The following is a 17886-nucleotide window of genomic DNA, read 5'->3' as shown; positions in this document are numbered from 1 at the left end:
ACCTCGCACCATCTAGGGGAGCAGCAAGGGAAGAGGTGGGCTCCAGCCACAGTTCCAGACCATAAGAGTGCTGCAATACACCCAGGCACAGCCACAAAAGGCTCAGAGCCTTGAACATGATGCAAGTGGAAACATCAGCATCAACTTGGGCTGAATCCCTCATCCTGGGTTTATTGCCCCTATTCCCCTCTCTGCTCTCATACTATTGGAGTGCATGCTGCCTCTACCAAGTAAGGAATCTGAAGGGATTTTAACTACCCCAAACATCATGAAAACCCTGGGAGTGGCATAGGGGTCCATCCCCTGCCCATCACTTCCCTCCACACCCTCCCAGCTCTGTACTGCCCAGTAGGGCAGCTGCAGGCTGCCCTAACCCAGGGTGTGCCAAGAGAGAGCCACTGCACCCCACCCCAAGCCTGTCCCAGTCCTAAAGCCAGGGTACTCAATGCCATCTCAGGGTTCCCAGTCCGCACTGCTACCTGCAAGGGACTAGCCCCACCTACAAAGGACCCTCAAGCTTGTCCCAGCCCAGGAGCAGTCAAAGGAAGGGCTTTTCTCTGACTGCCAGCAAAAGAACAGGAAAGATGCTTGGCAGCAGGCCCAAGCACACTCCCCTGGGGGCTGCCTGCAATTGTGCCTCTCCTCCATAGCTGCAATGCACTGAGAGGGCCTAGACAGGTACCATCCATCCCTCCCTGCCACTGGCCATCCTTTCCTGCCAAGCACCATTCCACTGCAGACAGCAGTAATCTCTCTGCAGTCACACCAACACCCCTCCCTCAGGGGAAACCAAGAGATGAGATGTCACCCCTCTCCTTCTGGCAAGCTGGAGCAGTACGAAGGAGCAGGCTCGAAAGGGACAGGCACACAGGGTAGTAGGCTCGGAGCAAGCAGAGCCCTGCCCGGGCTCTGACCAAGGGCTACAACCCGTTCCCAGCCCACCGCTGGGAGCGGTGGTGGAGGATCTTGCACTGCCCCCCCGTGGCCATCGCGGGAGGTGCATGTGGCCCCAAAACGGCTGCGAGCCAAGTCCTGCACCAGCAGAGCCCAAGAGACGGTCAGAGGGGTCCTCAGAGAGGCATTCACCCCGTGCCAGACTGTCACAGTGACAGTCACATGCTCGGTGTCCCACTCTCCCCAGACATCCCACTCCTGTGCCCAGTCTACGACCTGTGCAACATTTCATGGGGCCATACCACAGGCAGAGTCCCTGGAGTCTTGAGGAGGGCACAGCCTGAGCCCACACGTGGGAATACCCCATGCAAAGGAGGAAACAAGGCAATGCTGCTGTTTGGGCATCCGCATTTATTGTATATCTGAGGCAAGCCCAGGGCTGCCACTTGCCTGGACTGCTCTGGCTGAAGGCCAATGACCTGTCCTCCTTAAATATTGGTTATAAAACAAATTTTTTTCCTTTTTCATTTTATTAAAAACCTCATCTCTCTCTCCATACTTTTTTTGCCTTTTGTATTTGAGTATAAAAGTGGGGGCGGGTGCTCCGCCTTTACTGCCGCTACCTCCGCAGGCTGCGCTGTGCCTGCCGCAGCAGAGTGTCGAAGTCCAGGGAGTCAAACTTGCTCTTGACAGGAGCTGGGTCAAAATCCTCCCGGTTTGAATCTGGAAGAGAGGGGGAGATGCTGTCTAGAGCCCGTGGAAACACTGGCACAATTCTGGCCATTCCCACAGCAAACTTCTTATCTTGTTTCACCTGCCAGCCTCTAGACCCAGAGCTGGGCCAGCCTCCAACACAGTGCTGGAGAGACAGGGAGCTCCTGTTCAACCTCCCTTCAGGGCAGGATTGTTCCTGGATGTGACTCTGCTGCCAATCCTGACTGACCCCAAGGATGGGGACTCCTACACTTCTGGAAAGAAGAGAAGGACCCAGGGAGACCAACCCCCAACTTGGAGGCCGCACAACTCACCCAAGTCGGCGTAGTTCCTCCTGCAGAACTGCCTGCGGCCACCAAAGCACAGGTCAAAGGGCTGCTCGTCTGGGCGCCGCAGTTTGTGTCCGCTCTCAATGGCAGCAAAGGCTTCCTCAGCATAGCGGTAGGTGACAAAGCCGTAGTTGTCCCTGACATTGGAGGGGATCAGCAGCAACGGTTATGTCTGTGCCCCCTTGGTCTGCAACATCCCTTTGAGTAATGGGAAAAGGCCCAAGACGAGTCATCCCTGGGAAGGGACTGACCCATCTTCCCACAACTCTTACCCCTCAGAGCGGAAATGCAGAGTACACTCCTCAATGTCCCCAAACACAGAGAAGCGGTGCCGCAGCTCTGACCGTGTCATCCTGCTGGGGATCTTGCCGATAAACACAACTCGCCGCTCCTCCTGTGGGCAGGGATGCCCCATCCTTGAGCAGGACCTCTCTCACACAGAGCACCCTCCCTGCATGGCCTCTCACCACACTGTGCCCTGACCAGGGCCTCCCAGCAATGCTGCTGGCAAGGCTGCACCCCCATGGCTTTCTAAAGTGATAGAGGGGCTGTGGATCCCCACATTTCCAGCCCCAGATTCCCAGCCCTCCATCACTCACTATTGCACGTTCCTTCTGGAGGATCCTCTGCCTTTGGTAGTGGTCCTGTGCATCATAACTGTATCTGTCAGGGCAGAAACCAGACACATGAGCTACAGAATCATGGGGGTGCCAGAAGAGTGATTCCAAACACAAGGGAGATCTTGAAGGTCCATCCCTCCTCCACAGGAGGCTGGGAGATGGGTTGGGGAGAGCACACACCCCTGCAGGGTGGCCACACTCACCTTCTCCACCTCTTACTCCTCCTGCGGGGTGAGGGGGAGCGGGACTGGCTGTGGGACGTGGACCTGGATGAGTAGGAGGATGTTGATGATGAGGATGAGGACCGGCCCCGGGACCTGCCACATGACCCACAGCTGGAGCGAGAGGAGGAGCTGTGGGAACATCTTGTGCGGTACCTGAGGGAAGGAGAGATACAGCTGAGCCCTCCCTTTGTTCAGCATCATCAGGCTCCAAAGTAGAAAAACATCTCCACTGTTCCAATGGTATCCAGCATCCCACTCAGACAGGACCCAACCCCAGGATGGGGAAGCCTCTGCCCAAGATTGCCAGGGCAGCAATAACACTGAGGAAATGTTGCTCCATTTGATTCCCAATGCCACAGAGAAAAGGGAGCAGGCTCACAGGAGGAACAGCTTCTGAAGAGCAAGACGTAGTCATGGGGGAACTGTGAAGCACAGGGCTGTGCCTGGGAGGGCTCAGAAAGGGCTTCTGTGCTGAGCCCCACACAATGCACAGGACAGCACTACATCCACATTGTGCAAAACAAAAATCTCTGCATGAACAGAGACTGCAAGAGCTTCTCCAGCAAGACCAGGGAAAGCTTAAGGACAGCAGGACCAAAACACCTCAGGGACTAATGTGGGCTGCCTCCAGGAGCACAGTCCCTCTCCAGACATCCTGACCATAGGTGGTCCCTGCCACAGGCACACCCAAGCCTGGTAGGGCATGCTGCCTGGCTCTGCCACATATTCTCCTGGAGGACAGCAAGTCAGGGTGGCACAGTACATGGGGACATTTTCCAGCACAAGTCCAACTGATTTGCTGGAAAGCCAAGCCAGATACGTTGTTTCACAATCCCCAAGCTGCACATCCATGGAATATGGCACTTTTATACCTGCCCTTTCTAGTTCCAGCCTCTGCATTTACTGGTCATCAATTAAGGTGTCTTGACTGGACAGGCCCCTCATGCCCAGAATTGGCTGAACACTAAGAGAATGACAACAAGAAACCCTTCACCAGACCAGCTGGGACAGGCTGCACATCACTCAGATGCACAAGGGCTCCAAAAGAAATGCATCCCCACAGAGACCAAGGTGTCCCACTTTCCTACACAGCCACCTGCGTAAGGAGAACAGGGAGCCCCCAAGGCAACCTAGCCAGACAGGCTTTCCCCTGCTTGCCTCTAGCAGCTCCCTGGAGAGCTCCACTGTGGCTCCTCTCATTTCTACACCAAGGGCTGCAGCAACCCCACAGCACAAATACAAACACCTGCCATAATACTCCAGAAAAAGCATACAAAAGCAAAGATATAGCCAAGGACTTGTAACATGGACTGGGTGTTCCAGAAGGACTAAGGAGGTCTGGCTCAGTGGTGGCTTTGCAGGCACAAGGGCCCAGATGTAGGCTTCAGCCAGAAATGGATGTGCAGCGTGTTGCTGCAGTTCCCCCACCCTCTGTGAGCCCTACATCTCTTCAGAAGGGCCACAGGGACAAAAAGATCAAATCCAGCCATCCAGTAGGACCATAAAGATGTGTCTGGGCACTTGCAAAAGACCAACCACAGGACAACTGCCCCAAGAGCAAGCAACAATCCCCTGCTTACCTTCGCCACCGCTTTGGGGGTGGGGAGAGTGACCGTGACCGGGATCGGGAGGGCGAGGATGAAGATGAGGACTCGCTAGCTCCATCCGAACTGGAGCTGAAGGAACGGCTGGCGCGGCTCCGGCCAGCCCTCCAGCTGTCAGTAGAGGGGCTGGGTGAGTCCTGGGGTCTCCGGTAGCAGCGCAGGGATCTCTTGGCAGCAGCATGACTGGGCTGGGCACTGGGAGTCCGCACCTCCTGGTCCCGGCAGGGGGATGCAGCTGGAGACAGGAGCACTGAGGTGGGGGGACTGCTGTACCCAGTGGTGGCCTTGTTGGGGATGGTAGTCCGATAATCCAGGGGAGCTAGGCAGGCCATCCCCAGGGGCTCCTGGCTGTGCCCTGTGGTGGTGTTAGGGGCTGGTGGGGTGGGCTCAGGTTGGTCCAGCGTCCGTTTGGTTAAGGAGGAGATGGGTTTGATAGTGATGTCCCGGTGGTGTTTGACGTTCCAGCGGGAGCCACCTTTGGCAGGGGTCTGCGTGCCAGGGATACTGCTGCTCTCAGGCTGTGGTGTACCCAGGATGCAGTAGTCATGGTCTCCTGAGCAGACGTGGCTGGGGGCTGTGCTGGCAGCGGCTGGCACCATGCTCTTCACCTGGATCTTGTTTGGGGGCAGTGGCTTGGCTTTCATCAGCTTGGTTGTCTTCTGGGGCCCTTCCTGGGGCATGGACCCAGGTGACTTGGTCTTGGCCAGCAGCGAGACAGCAGGCAAAGGCTTCCAGAGCTGGTGAGGAGGTGTTGCTGGAGGCGTGAGGCCTGGGAGAGCACCAGAACACTTAAAAGAGCAGCCCTTTGCTGCAGTCCACCCAGCTGGGGCTCCCTCATGTCCCAGCCCCCCTCACTCCCAAAGGTGTCCCCTGGACACACAACAGCCCTGCTACAACATGGCAGACTATCCTCCCTTGCCCCAAGTATTCATTACCTGCCACATTGGCCAGCTCAGAGGCCTGCAGGCCATCTGGGGGCTTCCTGTCCTGCTGGGTTGGTGCATCCTGCTGGGTCTCAGACCTGAGAATAGGAAAGGAGCTTTGTCAAACACAGCAGGCAAAGTTCAGCCCCACTCCCCACACCTGGGGCACCTACTCAATCTGCCCCACTGGCCAGATCACGAGTATAGAGGATCCCAAGAGAGCTGCAATGATAAAACTTGCACAGCCTGGTCATGCTCATCGCTGCTTTTCCCAATTTTTCCCCCTCAGCGCCAGCTCTGTCCCAATCCAACAACAAGCTCAGCCCCTCCTGGCCAATGGACACAGCCCCAGCACACTTTAAACCCTGCCAGGACTGAAAGCTGCCCTGTGCCTTTGCTCTGCTGGGCTCCGCGCTGGGCATCAGCTGCCAAGGTTTTGATACTCACCCAGAGCTCCCCATCAGCTGTCTTTCCTCAGGAGGCTGTACAGAAGTTTCCTCCTTCTTGGCTGAAAAGAGAACACGTAGGTGAGAGTGGCAACAAGTGGGGCTGAAGGACAGGATTCACAAAGCACCCCCAGAACAGCTAAGAACAGATTTCACAGCACCTGAAACCCAGCTCCCTGAAAATAGGAGCGGCACATCCTTTTTCCTTCAGACTCTTCACCACCCCTTTGGTTGCCATGGGGATCCCCAGGTGTTTCCGCAGGCCAAGGAGATGGAAGCAGAGACAGCCCCAGAATGAAAAACCTGGGCAGGGTAACACGAGCCCACAGGCAGCATCACAGCCCTCCCACTGCCACCCTGACACACGGACAGCCCAGAGAGGCTAGCATGGCATGGAGGGAGCCCTGCAGGGGATGGCATGCCAGATTCGCACCTTCAGACTTCTCAAACTGCTCCAGCAGGCTGGACAGGTCGGTGGCTTCAATACCTGGGCCAGGGAGAAAGCATAGCAAGTCAGATCAGCCAGAATTCTCCCAGCACTACATTAAGGTACCCTGACCACATTCTCCCCCTGCATCAGCCTCCCTGGATGGTGGGGCAAGCACTGGGGAGGAAAAGCAGTAACAGAGCCTGCAGCAGCTCTGTGTCTCCCACACCAAGGACAGGAGCACCCAGCTCTGCCATCCCATTAGAGATTAGTTTCAGGACAGCCAGCCCAGACCATCCACTGTAGGCAATATCCTAGCAGAGTATTGGGAAGACACTGCAAGCCTGTGGGCATACCTTTGCCACCCTTGCCCCCAGAAGTGCCAGGAACTGGTTCTGCTACCCAGGTTGCCAGCAGCACTGAAGCCTTGCTGGCTTCTGACACTCAACCCAGCATCCTGCAGCCCTCCCACTCACCAATCTCACTGATGAAGGCTTGCACAATGTCCTTGCTGCTGTCACTGGGCTGGGCTGGGCTGAGGAGTGGCTGGTGCCTCCATGGCCGCACAGTGGGTGCCTTGGTGGGAAAGCTGCTCTCTCGACCTGCTTTCAGTGGTGCTGCCACAGCCTGGGAGGCGGATTTTTGGCCAGGCAACTCTTGCCCAGCAGCTGCCTTGGGCTCCAACAAGGCTTTCTCTACTGCCTCCTTGCCTGGCCCTACAGCCTTCTCTGTGGTGTGGGGGCCAGGGGACTCCTCAACAGGAGCAGGAGACACCTCTGCTGGGCAGCAGATGGCATCTGGGGGGGCCTTTGGGACCTGGTTGGGAGTTGCAGCTTGGGACTCCTCCAGACGCTGGGTGGGGACAGCCTGAGGGACTGGTACTGCAGGAGGGACCCTGCTGGGCTGGGCAGTGGCAGCTGAGGGGGCTGGCAGGGGCTGGGCAGTGGCAGGTGGGGGGGCTGGCAGGGGCTGGGCAGTGGCTGAAGCAAGAGGGGCCTTGGGGAGAGAGCTCTCTCCTGCCAGTCGTGATTGCCTCCTGGGGTCTGACACCCTGCCTGACACCCTGCAGGTGGCTGGGCCACCTGCAGCCCCCATCTCGCTGGTCAGGGCAGCAGGTGACTGGGTGGGGAAGGCTGGTGGCTCCGGGCAGCTGAGCATAGGAGTGGCAGGAAGCTGCCCATGCAGAAGGGCTGTGCCAGGGTGACTGCCAGCTGGGAAGGCAGTGGGGGCCTGCAGTGCTGCTCCAGAGTCCCTGTACGCAAGGGAAGGCACCGGAGGCGGCATGGGGATTCCTGGCCAATAAGATGGTGGTGCCCACCCAACTGGTGTATAGGGGCCACCTGGGCCAAATGGAGGTGGGGGTGGCACAGGTGGAGGGGCCCAAGCCATTGCTGGAGGTGGGAGGCCAGGCACCACATGAAAACTACTGGAGGAGCCGGCACTGGGTGGTGGAGGCAAACCATGGCAGCCCATGGGCTGCGGGCTGAAGCAGGGCCAGGAAGGCACTGGTGGGTAAAGGGCATAAGCACCGGTAGAGGCTGGTGGCATCCCAGTGGGTGCCATCCCAGCAGCTGGGGGCACGTTTGGTGCAACAAAAGGCATTGCTGTTGATGGGGGTGGTGGCGCTGTGGCAGGTGCTGGGGCTGAAGTCAGAGCAGTGGGAGCTTTGCTGGCAGGAGGGACAGCAGCAGGGCTGGTGGGTTTCTTCTGAGCACCGTCTGCTTCGGTGGCAGAGCGCATGGGTGACACCAGGCAGGGGATCTCTGCCAGCTCTGTTGGAGGCTCAGGGACACTGGGCCACTTGCTGGCCACTTGCTTCTTGCTTTCCTGGCTGCCACCTGTGCTGGGCTGACGGTGCAGCATGCGGATACGGTACTCACGCAGGCTCAAAGCCTTGGGTTTGACTTCCTTCGGCAGGCCCTCACTTGGCTCTGCTGCTGACAGGCTCTGGGCAGGCTCCAGTCCAACACCTTGCTCTGGGAGCTGAGAGGCAGCCTCAGAGACCCTACTGCTCTGTTGGGCAGATGGCTGTACATCTCCCTGGCTCTCAACCTGATCTGTCAGGCTGGGACTTGCAGCTGCTGGTTGCCCCTCCACACTTGGTGCAGTCTTCACCAGGGGCACCTGGGTCTTGGTCTTCTCCGGGGTCACACTCACAGTTTCTGGTGCTGGCTCCTTCTGCAGCTCCTGCTTCCCTTTCTTGGGCAGGAAGGCCCCTGCTGTGCTCTGAGGCCTGCCCCGGGACCGTGGTGCCCGCTCAGCATGCAGCTCCATCTGCCCCTCCTTCCGGGCTCGTTCCAGCTGCTGTGCCAGGAAGTCTGAGACCTGAACAGAGGGACACTCTGCCCGCTGCCGGCTGATGGCTGGCTGGACATGGGACTGCCCAGAGCCAGTGGAACGGAGCTGATGGGCTACAAAGTCCCTGCCAGGCCTGGCCTGCTTGCTTTGATCCTCCTCTGCTTTCTTTTTCCGACTTTTCCTTGCTCTCTCACGGCCCCGTCCCTTCTCAGAGCATTCACGTTTTCCACCTGCTGGGGCTTCTGTGCTGTGCCAGGAACTGCTGCTAGGACCTGAGGCTCCAGGTGCCGCTGTCTCCAGTGGAGAGGTGGCCTCTGGGATAGTGCATGAAGGCTCCTTCCCAGGTAGTTTTTCCTTCTCCTCCTTTTCCACCCCATTTTCCTGGGTTGGAGCTCCTGGCAGCTCCCCTTGATCTTGTGGGACTGACTCTCCAGTACTCTCCTCTACTCCCAGGAGCTGGGGCTCCAGGTCAGGGGAGCTGGGAGTAAAGGGCTGTAGGACCACAGGGATCTCCACACTCTCTCCCTCTCCAGGCACAATTTCCAGCAGGACAGGACTGCTTAGAAGCTCCTTGGCCACAGGCTCTGTGTCAGGGTCCAGGCACACGGTGAAGGTGGGCAGGCAATAGGGGTGCATGGACTTTACCAGCTCACTCAGGGATACGTCACTTGTGTTGATGATGCAGGGGTCTTCATGCTCCTCCAGTGCTGCTCCAGCCTCACTGACACAGAAATCCACAGCCTCCATGCTGCTGTCTAGCTCCAGGCTCAAGGCAGCCTCCTCCTCTTCTTCCTCCCCATCACTGCGCTGTGGCAAGGGCTGCTCTCGGGCTCGGTGCCAGCCCATCTTTCGCTCCACCCTCTGGGTGCTGCATACTTGCTTCTTTGGTAGCACTGGATCCTCGAGGCCATGAGCAGCACGGTCCCAGGCTACATCTGCATCAATCTGGGAAGGGGAACCACAGCAAACATCAGCTCCTGGGCTTTTAGCAGCACTGCCACAGGACAGCCAACTGCGTCTTCTGCAACTCTACAGCAAAGCCCCATAGCAGACAGAAAGCTGGGACACATTTGACCTGCCCAGTAAAACACAACAGAGCTGGAAATCCAACGCTTCTATGGGAGCATCCCAGATCCTAGGCCCCACCACCTGAGGCAGACCCTGCTCCCACTGCCTCTAATGCCTTGCAAAAGCATTGCTTCTGGGAAAGGATGCCTGTGCCAGGAGGGAAGGCTGGGGCTGGGGGCTGCACCACAGATAGTTATCCCAGCACCGTGCCAACACTGCTGCTTCAGCTTCCCCTGCTCAGCTGCTCACCTTCCCAACCACAGAGACGCTGCTGCTGCTGCTGCTGCTGCTGAGAGGCCTGAGAGCCTTAGGCTGTTCCAGGGTAGGGCTCTCACACTCCAGCAATGGGCAGGATAAGGTGAGAAACTTCTGAAACTGGAAAGATGGCCAGAAGATGAGATAGTGGCAGGTTTATTCTGCTGGAGGGCACAGGCCACCCCCAGCCCCACACTCTCCATGCACTTCACCCCACAAAGCCCAAGAGCAAACAGCCCTGTTTCACCCATAATGCACGCAGTTCCCACTGGTGACATGCTACTCTCCAAAGCCTCCAGCACACCTCTGGCTCTATATAAATACCCAAGGCGAAGGCATGGCCCTCCAGAGCACTTCTCTCACATTGGAACCATCATGATAGTACATCTCAGGGTACTGGGCACTAGGGTCCTACTACTTCAGGGCACCCTCATGCTAGAACCTAGCAGAGCCCTGCCTGACCATCTTCCCATGGGCTCTGGGCTCAGGCTGCATGTGCCCCCCAACTTACCGAGGGATTCTCCCGCTCACGAGGCGAGGTTAGCAGCTCTGCATCCATTATGGTGTCAAAGGGGGACAGGGTCTCATCATCCGTGCTGTCCAGGATCTCTGTGATGGCAGTCAGCAGGGACAGCTCATTCTGTGCATCCAGACAGGCCCTGCTCTGCTGCAAGGGTAGGGATGGTCTCAGAGGGCAATGGGATACAGCCATAAGACCTGGACATGGAGGACACTGCCACCACCCCCACCCATGCCACAGCCAAGGCCATCTCGGCCACCAACATCCTGCATCTGTGTGTGAGCTCCCACCTCACTCAGAGAAAGATCTTCAATGATGGAGAGCACAGAGGAGTCCAGATAGTTCTGCATTGTCCCCAGGATCTCTTCAGCTTCTAAGACAGTTTCTGCATCCAATGATGTTAAGTTCAGGTCATCCTCCTCGAGGGAAAAGCACTGTTGAGGAGCATGGGGAGCCAAGTAAACACTTTGCACAGCCCCCACTACCAACACTGATTTCCTTGCAACACACATGGGGCTCCCAACAGCCTGTGCTGCAAACAGTGGCTGGGCACCCCCAGGATCCTGAACACGCAGGGGAAGCAGTTGGAACACAGCTGCAGGTCAGAAGGTGGCACAGGGGACCTTCCCCTTTGCTTTCAGGAGAGTTCACTGCACAAAGCTCTGTGCTGCTTTCAGCCTGAGACCCTTCCAATTACCCAGGATCCCTCCACACTGAAAATTCCTGCCTGATTCACTCTGCAGCTGCATAACTGGGAAAGATGAACAGATAAAACACCAGGCTCTACCCAACACCAAACACTGGTCATACAGAACAGGGAGGGGACAGGCTAGCTCCCACCACCTCATGGACTATCACGTGCTCCTCCAATTCCGGCCGTCGATGCTTCAGATAAGCCCAAAACCATTACGAAATTCATAACAAAAGTGCGGGAGTCAGCAAGAGGGGTGCGCCAGCTGCCACTGCTGGAGCCCTACCCTAAAACCTCTAGTGCAGGCTACAAGAAGACATGATCTGTGCTTGCAATTCAAAGGACCAAATCAGCTTTGTTACTCTTCCTCCTTCAAATTTCCAACCTCACATCTTTTCCAGTCCCCCAGCCACCTCCACAAATGCTTGGGCAGTTCTGAGTAACTTCAAAAAAGTGTTTGCACTGCATTCCAGGATGCCACACGGCCATGCTGCAGGACAGCCAGAAAAAGTCAGATGCTGGGCAAGGGCAGGGGCTGCAGGCCCCAGTTGAGCAGAGCCACAGGACATACAGAGCAGAACAGCAGCACATGCATGTCACTGGTACAAGACAGGATGTGAATTCCTGTTTGTAGATGGGCTTAGGCAGAGAGATAATGGAGGCTGGGAAGATAAGGGCACCAAGGACAGAGCCCTGGGAGAGTACACCTCCCTTCCAAAGCTAGCCAGGAACAGGCTGCAACCCATCTTCCTGCCCTTGAAGCAGCACCAGCACCGTGAGAATACTTCTGAACCTTGGGGGATGCACATCTGATACAGTTCACCTGCGTTTCATGTAGGTACCACAGCTTGCATAAGGCTGTGCCTGTGCACAACAAAATGTACTTTGTGCCTAGAGAGAACCTGCTAATATTTTGAAATCCTCTTCTAGCAAGCAGTAAACTGCACCAGAGAGGCAGCAGGCATTTCATTAAATAGATGTTTCTAAAATATGACAGTACCAAAGCCACATGCCAAAACCCCTGGTCCCTGGGTCTCTTCAGAGACTGGCTCAAATAAGACAAAGCAGGCACCACTGGCAACAGCACAAACAGGAGCTCTGTGCAACCCCAGAACACAGGCACCCCAATACCAGGCTGGGAATCAAAGCCAGGACACCCACAGCAATGCCTCAAGGCTGCCCATCCCAAATTCCCCCAGTCTGCAACATGACAGCCGTAAAGACCAAGAGTCTGCAGTGGTTTGGGGCTCAGCAGGCAGCTTGCCAGCCCAGCCTCTCCCAGGGCCTTCTCCTTGGAAGTGGAGCCCACCAGTGACACCAGAGCACCACTCCACCCCACCATGCAGGCTATGGAGCAGTTTTAGAGCAGTGTTCCTGCTCAGCATCAGAGCTGCTGGCAGCCCTCTAGGCGCAGCCTGGCTGTGATTCCTGGCCAATCCTCACGCAGATACTGGGAGGACATCCAGGCTCACACGCCTAGGCCCCCGGCGGAGTGCAACCCTGAGTCAGCGGTGACCAGCAGGCAGAGGCACCCAGGCCACCGAAGGAGCCAGCAGGACAGAGCATCAGCAGCCCAGGACGCAGGGACCATCTAAACCCTGCCTGCAATTGGCAAAGGGATCCGGAGGTCACCCAGGGGCTGCACAGCCCTGCCCATCTAGCCACAGGGGTGGCTCTCCCCAAAGAAACCATGTAATAAGAGGTTTCCAGCTGTGATCAGCGCTGGACATTAGGAGGCAGGGAAATAAAACCCTCCCACTCAAATGGCCTCTTCCTGTGGCTCCTGACCGCAGCCCGGGAGGGAGGGCGGGCAATCTCCCATGCCTTCCTCGACTCCCTTGACTCAGCGCCTTGCAACAAGGAGTCCCACAGCCATGAGTCACCGGCCTGGGCTGTGTTCCCCCAGGACTCGCTTTGATCCACCTGGGGACGGGCACCTCCTGCAGCCCTCATCGCCTGAGCATCGCTTGTGCGTCGGGGCGGGGGTACGAACCAGCCCAGCCTGCTCCAGCCAGAGTCCCTGCCTGCTCTCCTCCCTGTCAGGGACCCCGTCACTCCTAGCCCGGAAGGCAGGGGGAAACCACCCCCTCCCCCCCCGCCCCCCCCCGGGCCTCCCTTTACGGCTGGCTCCCCGTGTTTGCTTTACAGCAACGCTGCAGGGAAGAGGTCACGGGAATGTTCAAGGACAGGCTTCGGCTCTGACCACGGTGTGCCCAAGCAACCAGCACTGCCGGGGAGAAGGGAGGATGCCCACAGACCCAAAGTGGGATTTAGACACAGAGGGCTCTGGGACTGGAGCTAACTACTTGCAATGGACACAGCCTAAGCGCGGCCACCAGGTCTTCCGATACCCGCCCAGCGCAGCGTACACTGCACTCGCCGCTCTGGTCCCCGGAAGGGACAACGGAGGCCCCCGCAGGCTGGTGGTGACACGTGTGCCCGGCGTGCTGCGGCTACGCCCCGAGCACAGGGCGGCCATGGTCCCCGGCTGGCTGCCAAGGCTGCTCTTACAGCGCCGGAGCTGCCGGCAAGGGCGCGGGGCGAGCCCGGGGAGCCGGGGGGCTCCGCCCGGCCAGCGCGGCACAGCCAGAGGATGCTCCGTAGATTCCTCTGCTGTTTTCGGAAAACATCAGGCAGGAACACACATCTCTTCCCCCATCCGCAGCCCACTCTGCTCGCGTCGGGGAGGGGCGAGACAGCGTTAGTGTCCTCCAGCCCGGGGCCGGGATGGGGGGGAGGGTGTCCCCCCAAAATTATCCCGACAGCACAGCGCAGGTACCCCCACGTCCCCTCCTGGGGTGCTGCACCCCCGCGCTCCCCGTCCAGATCGCAGCGCAGTCGCGCCCAGCCCCGGCACGGGCCCACCGGGTCCGGTGACAGCGGCAGCTCCGCGCCCCACACCTGCCCCAGCGCGGGAACCTCTTCCTACGGGATAGAAACCCGCTTCCCGTGGATAAGTCTCGGTACGACTCGAGGAACCTACCCCCCCCCAGGCCTGCCACCGGTGGGTGTCGGTGTCCCAAATCGCGCCAGCTCCAGCTCACCGTGGCCGCAGGTGGCGAAGAGCGGCACCAGGATGGAGGGACGGCAGGGGAATGACACGAGCAGCATCCCCGTGTTCCCCACTACCTAAGGCCGGGGTGTCACCTCCCGCAGGGGACACCAAGCCACACGTCCCGGCGGGGCCCGTGGCCGGGGCGCGGCCCCCCCAGCCCCATAATCTCCCTGCGCCGACACCCCACCCCGGCGGGAGAGCTCCGGGCACCCCGTTCACCCACCCATAGAAAAGGCGCCCCACTCCAGGACCAGCGGAGGCGCCGCCGGCCCGCGCTGCCCCCTCCGCCCGCTGCCGGTGCGGCGGGCCCGCTCCCGGCACACGTGGTGCTGCCGCCGCGGGAGCCGCCCCGGCCTCCACGTGTCACGGCGCGGCCCACCGCGCCCCGCCACCCCTTACCTGCAGGGGGCTGCCGGCGCGGAAAGGTGGCTCGCGCAAGGCTCCGCCGCTCCCCAGGCCCCTGGAAGCAGCCGTGGCGGCAACACCACCGGCCCCGTTGGCGGCGGGCACCGCTCCGCCCCGCCGCGTCGCCATCTTGGTGCCTCTACTCCCAGCGCGGCCACTGCCGAGCGCGCCACGTGACCGCCGCCCGCCCCGCACTACAGCTCCCAGCGACCCCCGCGCCGCCCCGCCCGCGCGCGGCACGCCGGGAGCGCACCCTTTCGCCGCTAGCCGCGCGCCGAGAGGCGGACACCGGCCTGAGGGGGTACCCGGCCTCAGGAGCGCGGGCGGCCATCTTGAAGGCGGGCAGACCCTCGGGCTTCGCCGCCATCATTGTGGCGGGCGGGAACGAGGGGGGGGGTCAGCCCAGCCCCGCGGCGTGCGGTGGGAGGGGCGGCGCGGGAAGCGCCCCCTGGGGGCGGGGCAGGAGCGCATTTTCCCGCGGCGCTACGGGCCCGCCCCGCCGGTTCTGGCGCGCACGTGTGCGCGGTCGACCCACGTGTTCCCGCGCTTCCTGGAAAGAAGGGCAGAATTGCTGTGAGTGCGGCGGCTCGCCGTCCCCTGTCTGTGAGCTTTCCCTGTACCTGAGGTGCCTGTGCAGCATTGCCATGGTGCTCGTGTGGGGCTGGTGGAGGTGACACGCATATGTGGTTGACACAGGCGGGATGAAAAAAACTATCCTATGTAAAAAGAGGGATAGGCACCGTGAGCTGGCGTGCAGCCTTCTGGCATGGCAATGGGGTGGGGTACTCAAGTCACTGCTTCTGCCTAGGCTTCTGCTGCTCTCCAAAGCTGGCACAAGAAAATCACCTGGAAAATGTGAGGGAGCCAAACTCAGCTCACTGGACACAGTTGCTATCCAGCCTGGCTCCCCTGGAAGGCAAGGGATGCCAGTGTGCTCAGGTGCTTGGCCTGGCCCTGTTTGGTAGCCTTTGTTCAAGAAGCCATGGGTCCCTTCAGGTGCTGTCATTTCCTATGGCTGTTCTGGCTTTCAGACAGACTGTAGGATCCTCTCATGGGGTTCGGAGATGTGCTTACAGCAGCACAGGTGCAGTGTGGAGATGTCACTGGTGTTCTGCAGTTCACAATTTGCCTGGCGGGGGGGGTAATTGTCTTGGTCTCTACATCAGTCCTCAGTCCCTGGAGCACAGTCCTGCCCAGACCAGATTCCCTTGGGGATCTACAGGATAGAAGTGCTTTTCTCAGCCTTGTGTGCCTGGTCATTGGGCTGAGCTATGACTGACACATGGAGCCTCATCCTGCTCTCCTTCATTCCACCCCTGCTACAAGGGACTTTCAAATGTGATATGTGTCCCTCATCACCTCCTGTGTCGCAGGGGCTGTTCCTCCCTAGTCACAAACAGGCTCTCTGTCCAGGGGAGCTGCTCCCATCCACCTCCTCATCCAAGGAGCCCATAGCACCTCTCACTGACACTTGTATTCGGCCAAAGTGCTGTCTGAGCTGCAGGCAGGTGGCTGTGTCCTTCTCCAGGGCCACGGATCCATGTCTGAGTGCTGCAGAACACATGTGTTGCAATGGGTGAATGTGAGCACACCGCTGGGGTGTGGGGCATTTTGTTGGATATAACAGGATCCTCAGGCCAGCACCTGCCTCTGGCACTGCAGAGGAAGCTGGGAAGGCTGGGCAAGTGCTCCAGGGGTGCAGCCCAGGTGTGGTTACCCCTCTGAAGGACACTTTGCTTCCCACGAGCTTAACACATCTAAAGCAAGGAACGAGGTCGCTTTGGAAATGTCCATATCTCTTTCCACTGGCCCGAGGAGAAGTTGTCCATAGCCTGGCACCCAGAGACCTGCTGACAGGGATGTGGAGCAATATTCCCCTTGGAGCCCTGCAGCCTTCCTTCTCCTGCTCCGCACCGTCCTTTCCTGTCATGTCCTCTCCCTGGGGCACATCCAGGGCATGCAGTGGCCTGCCTAATCCCTCTGTCCCTGTGTGTGGCAGGGCCCCTGCAGCACAACAAGGCTGATCTCTGACAGAGCAAGCCTAGCCTGGCACACATCCTGTGAAGTGGGACCATATTCCCTGCACATAGGGTTCCTGGAGTGTGACCATAGGGGATTCCACCTGCAGGTACCTCCCTCCCCTAGTACAATCTCCAGCAGGGATGCACCCCTGGCGCAGGGTAACACCAGGCATTCCTGCTGGTTTACAAGAAAAACAAACAAAAGCCAGAAAGGAAAATGCGCATTCTACATCCCTGGCTCCCCTCCCTTCCCTCTCTGTGATGCGACCACTCCCTGGCCAGGCATAGCCAGAAGCTGCTCAGGGCCGTCCAGTTTGTGCAGCACCCGGGGAGGGGGGCAGCTTGCTAATAGGCACAGCCTGCAAAGGAGAGCTCAAAAACCCGTGTGATCCTTAAAGGACACTCCACTCAGTAAAGAGGAATGTGAGTCACACCCAGGCAGGAGCAGGTGGGCTGGAGTTAGCCCTTTCAGAGAGAAGATAGGGCTTTGGCTCTCCGGGGCAGTTTGCTCAGCCCACGACCCTGCTCCTATCGTGGCGCTGGGGCTGCATCTTGACAGGGTAGTAGAGGGACAGTGCTTGCCTTTGCAGACTGGGCTTTGGCCCCACAGCCGGTGTGCAGGAGCAGAGCTGAGCGGGGCTGGGGCACGATCCCTGGTGAGATCCGCTTGGGCGGGTGTCCCCCAGGGAGACCCTGTCCGTATGGAACTCTGCTCCTTCTGCCCTGGCATCTCTCCGGTGCCCGGCCTCGCCCGGGATGCTGTCACATCCCTCCGGCACAGGGTGCAAGCACGGACCTGAGCAGATCCCAGTCTCCCGCCTAGCAGCCTCTGCCATCCCCGCACGAGGCACAGCAAACGCCGGTCACCATGTCCCTGATGGTGCAAAGCGCTGCTGCGAGCCCCCTTTCTTCCTGCCCCCCGGCCCTCTCTGCCCCCTTCCCTCCCACCTACGATCTCTACGCCGTGCTCCGTTCTCCCCGTGCCCCGGGGCTGGGAAACTGGCAAGGTCTCCAAAAGTATAAGCCTTAAGCAGGCTACTCCATGCGGAACAGTCGTGGCGTCCTCTGCTCGTCCCCACCGCCTCGCAAGGCGGAAACCCCAACAAGCCTCCCTGAGACAACCGGGGCGCTCATCGGGTCTCTGAGCGCTCGTCTCCCCAGTCGGGTCTCTCTCCGGCCCCGGGAAGAGCAGCCCCGGCCGGGGGGGCGGAATGGAAGCCTCAGCCCTGCGCCGCCCCCGGCAGCCCCCGCACTCCTGAGAACCCTCACCCACCCACGGGGGTCTGGGGAAAGCGCTACCCCTGCTCCGACGGCTGCAAACCCCAGGGGGCAGTGCCGAGAGCCTCCTCGGAGCTCAGGGGGGGACCCCTCGCCCTTCGCTCCGTGCCCTCC

At 59.3% G+C, this 17886-nt stretch overlaps 1 protein-coding gene across 1 annotated transcript; it reads right to left on the bottom strand.

Annotated features, from left to right (window-relative positions):
* Positions 1-1326: 1326 nt before the first annotated feature.
* Positions 1327-17330, bottom strand: PPRC1 (PPARG related coactivator 1). Its single transcript, XM_062496643.1, has 17 exons — positions 17016-17330; positions 16606-16672; positions 15872-16024; positions 14468-14766; positions 10613-10756; positions 10314-10466; positions 9797-9922; positions 6658-9424; positions 6188-6241; positions 5756-5816; positions 5321-5406; positions 4362-5154; positions 2761-2934; positions 2537-2600; positions 2210-2331; positions 1923-2074; positions 1327-1617 (listed from the first exon to the last, which is right to left on the bottom strand). The coding sequence occupies exons 1-17, from the start codon at positions 17328-17330 to the stop codon at positions 1514-1516; spliced, it is 5634 nt and encodes a 1877-aa protein (XP_062352627.1). The 3' UTR covers positions 1327-1513.
* Between the last annotated feature and the right edge of the window lie 556 nt (positions 17331-17886).

The sequence above is a fragment of the Cinclus cinclus genome, chromosome 7 (genome assembly GCF_963662255.1).
Source record: "Cinclus cinclus chromosome 7, bCinCin1.1, whole genome shotgun sequence".
NCBI classification, from domain to species: Eukaryota; Metazoa; Chordata; class Aves; order Passeriformes; family Cinclidae; genus Cinclus; species Cinclus cinclus.
Note: the sequence above shows the minus strand (reverse complement) of the source record. Positions and strands in the feature narration are given on the sequence as shown.

Bases quoted from the DNA above. Each gene is read 5' to 3' on its own strand.
- PPRC1 (XM_062496643.1), bottom strand. From the start codon at position 17,330: ATGGCAGAGGCTGCTAGGCGGGAGACTGGGATCTGCTCAGGTCCGTGC. The intron at 6,242-6,657 runs GTGAGTGGGAGG...TCCCTGGCCCAG, and splicing joins AGCCTTCATCAGTGAGATTG to GTATTGAAGCCACCGACCTG. The intron at 5,407-5,755 runs GTGAGTATCAAA...TCCTATTCTCAG, and splicing joins CAGCTGATGGGGAGCTCTGG to GTCTGAGACCCAGCAGGATG.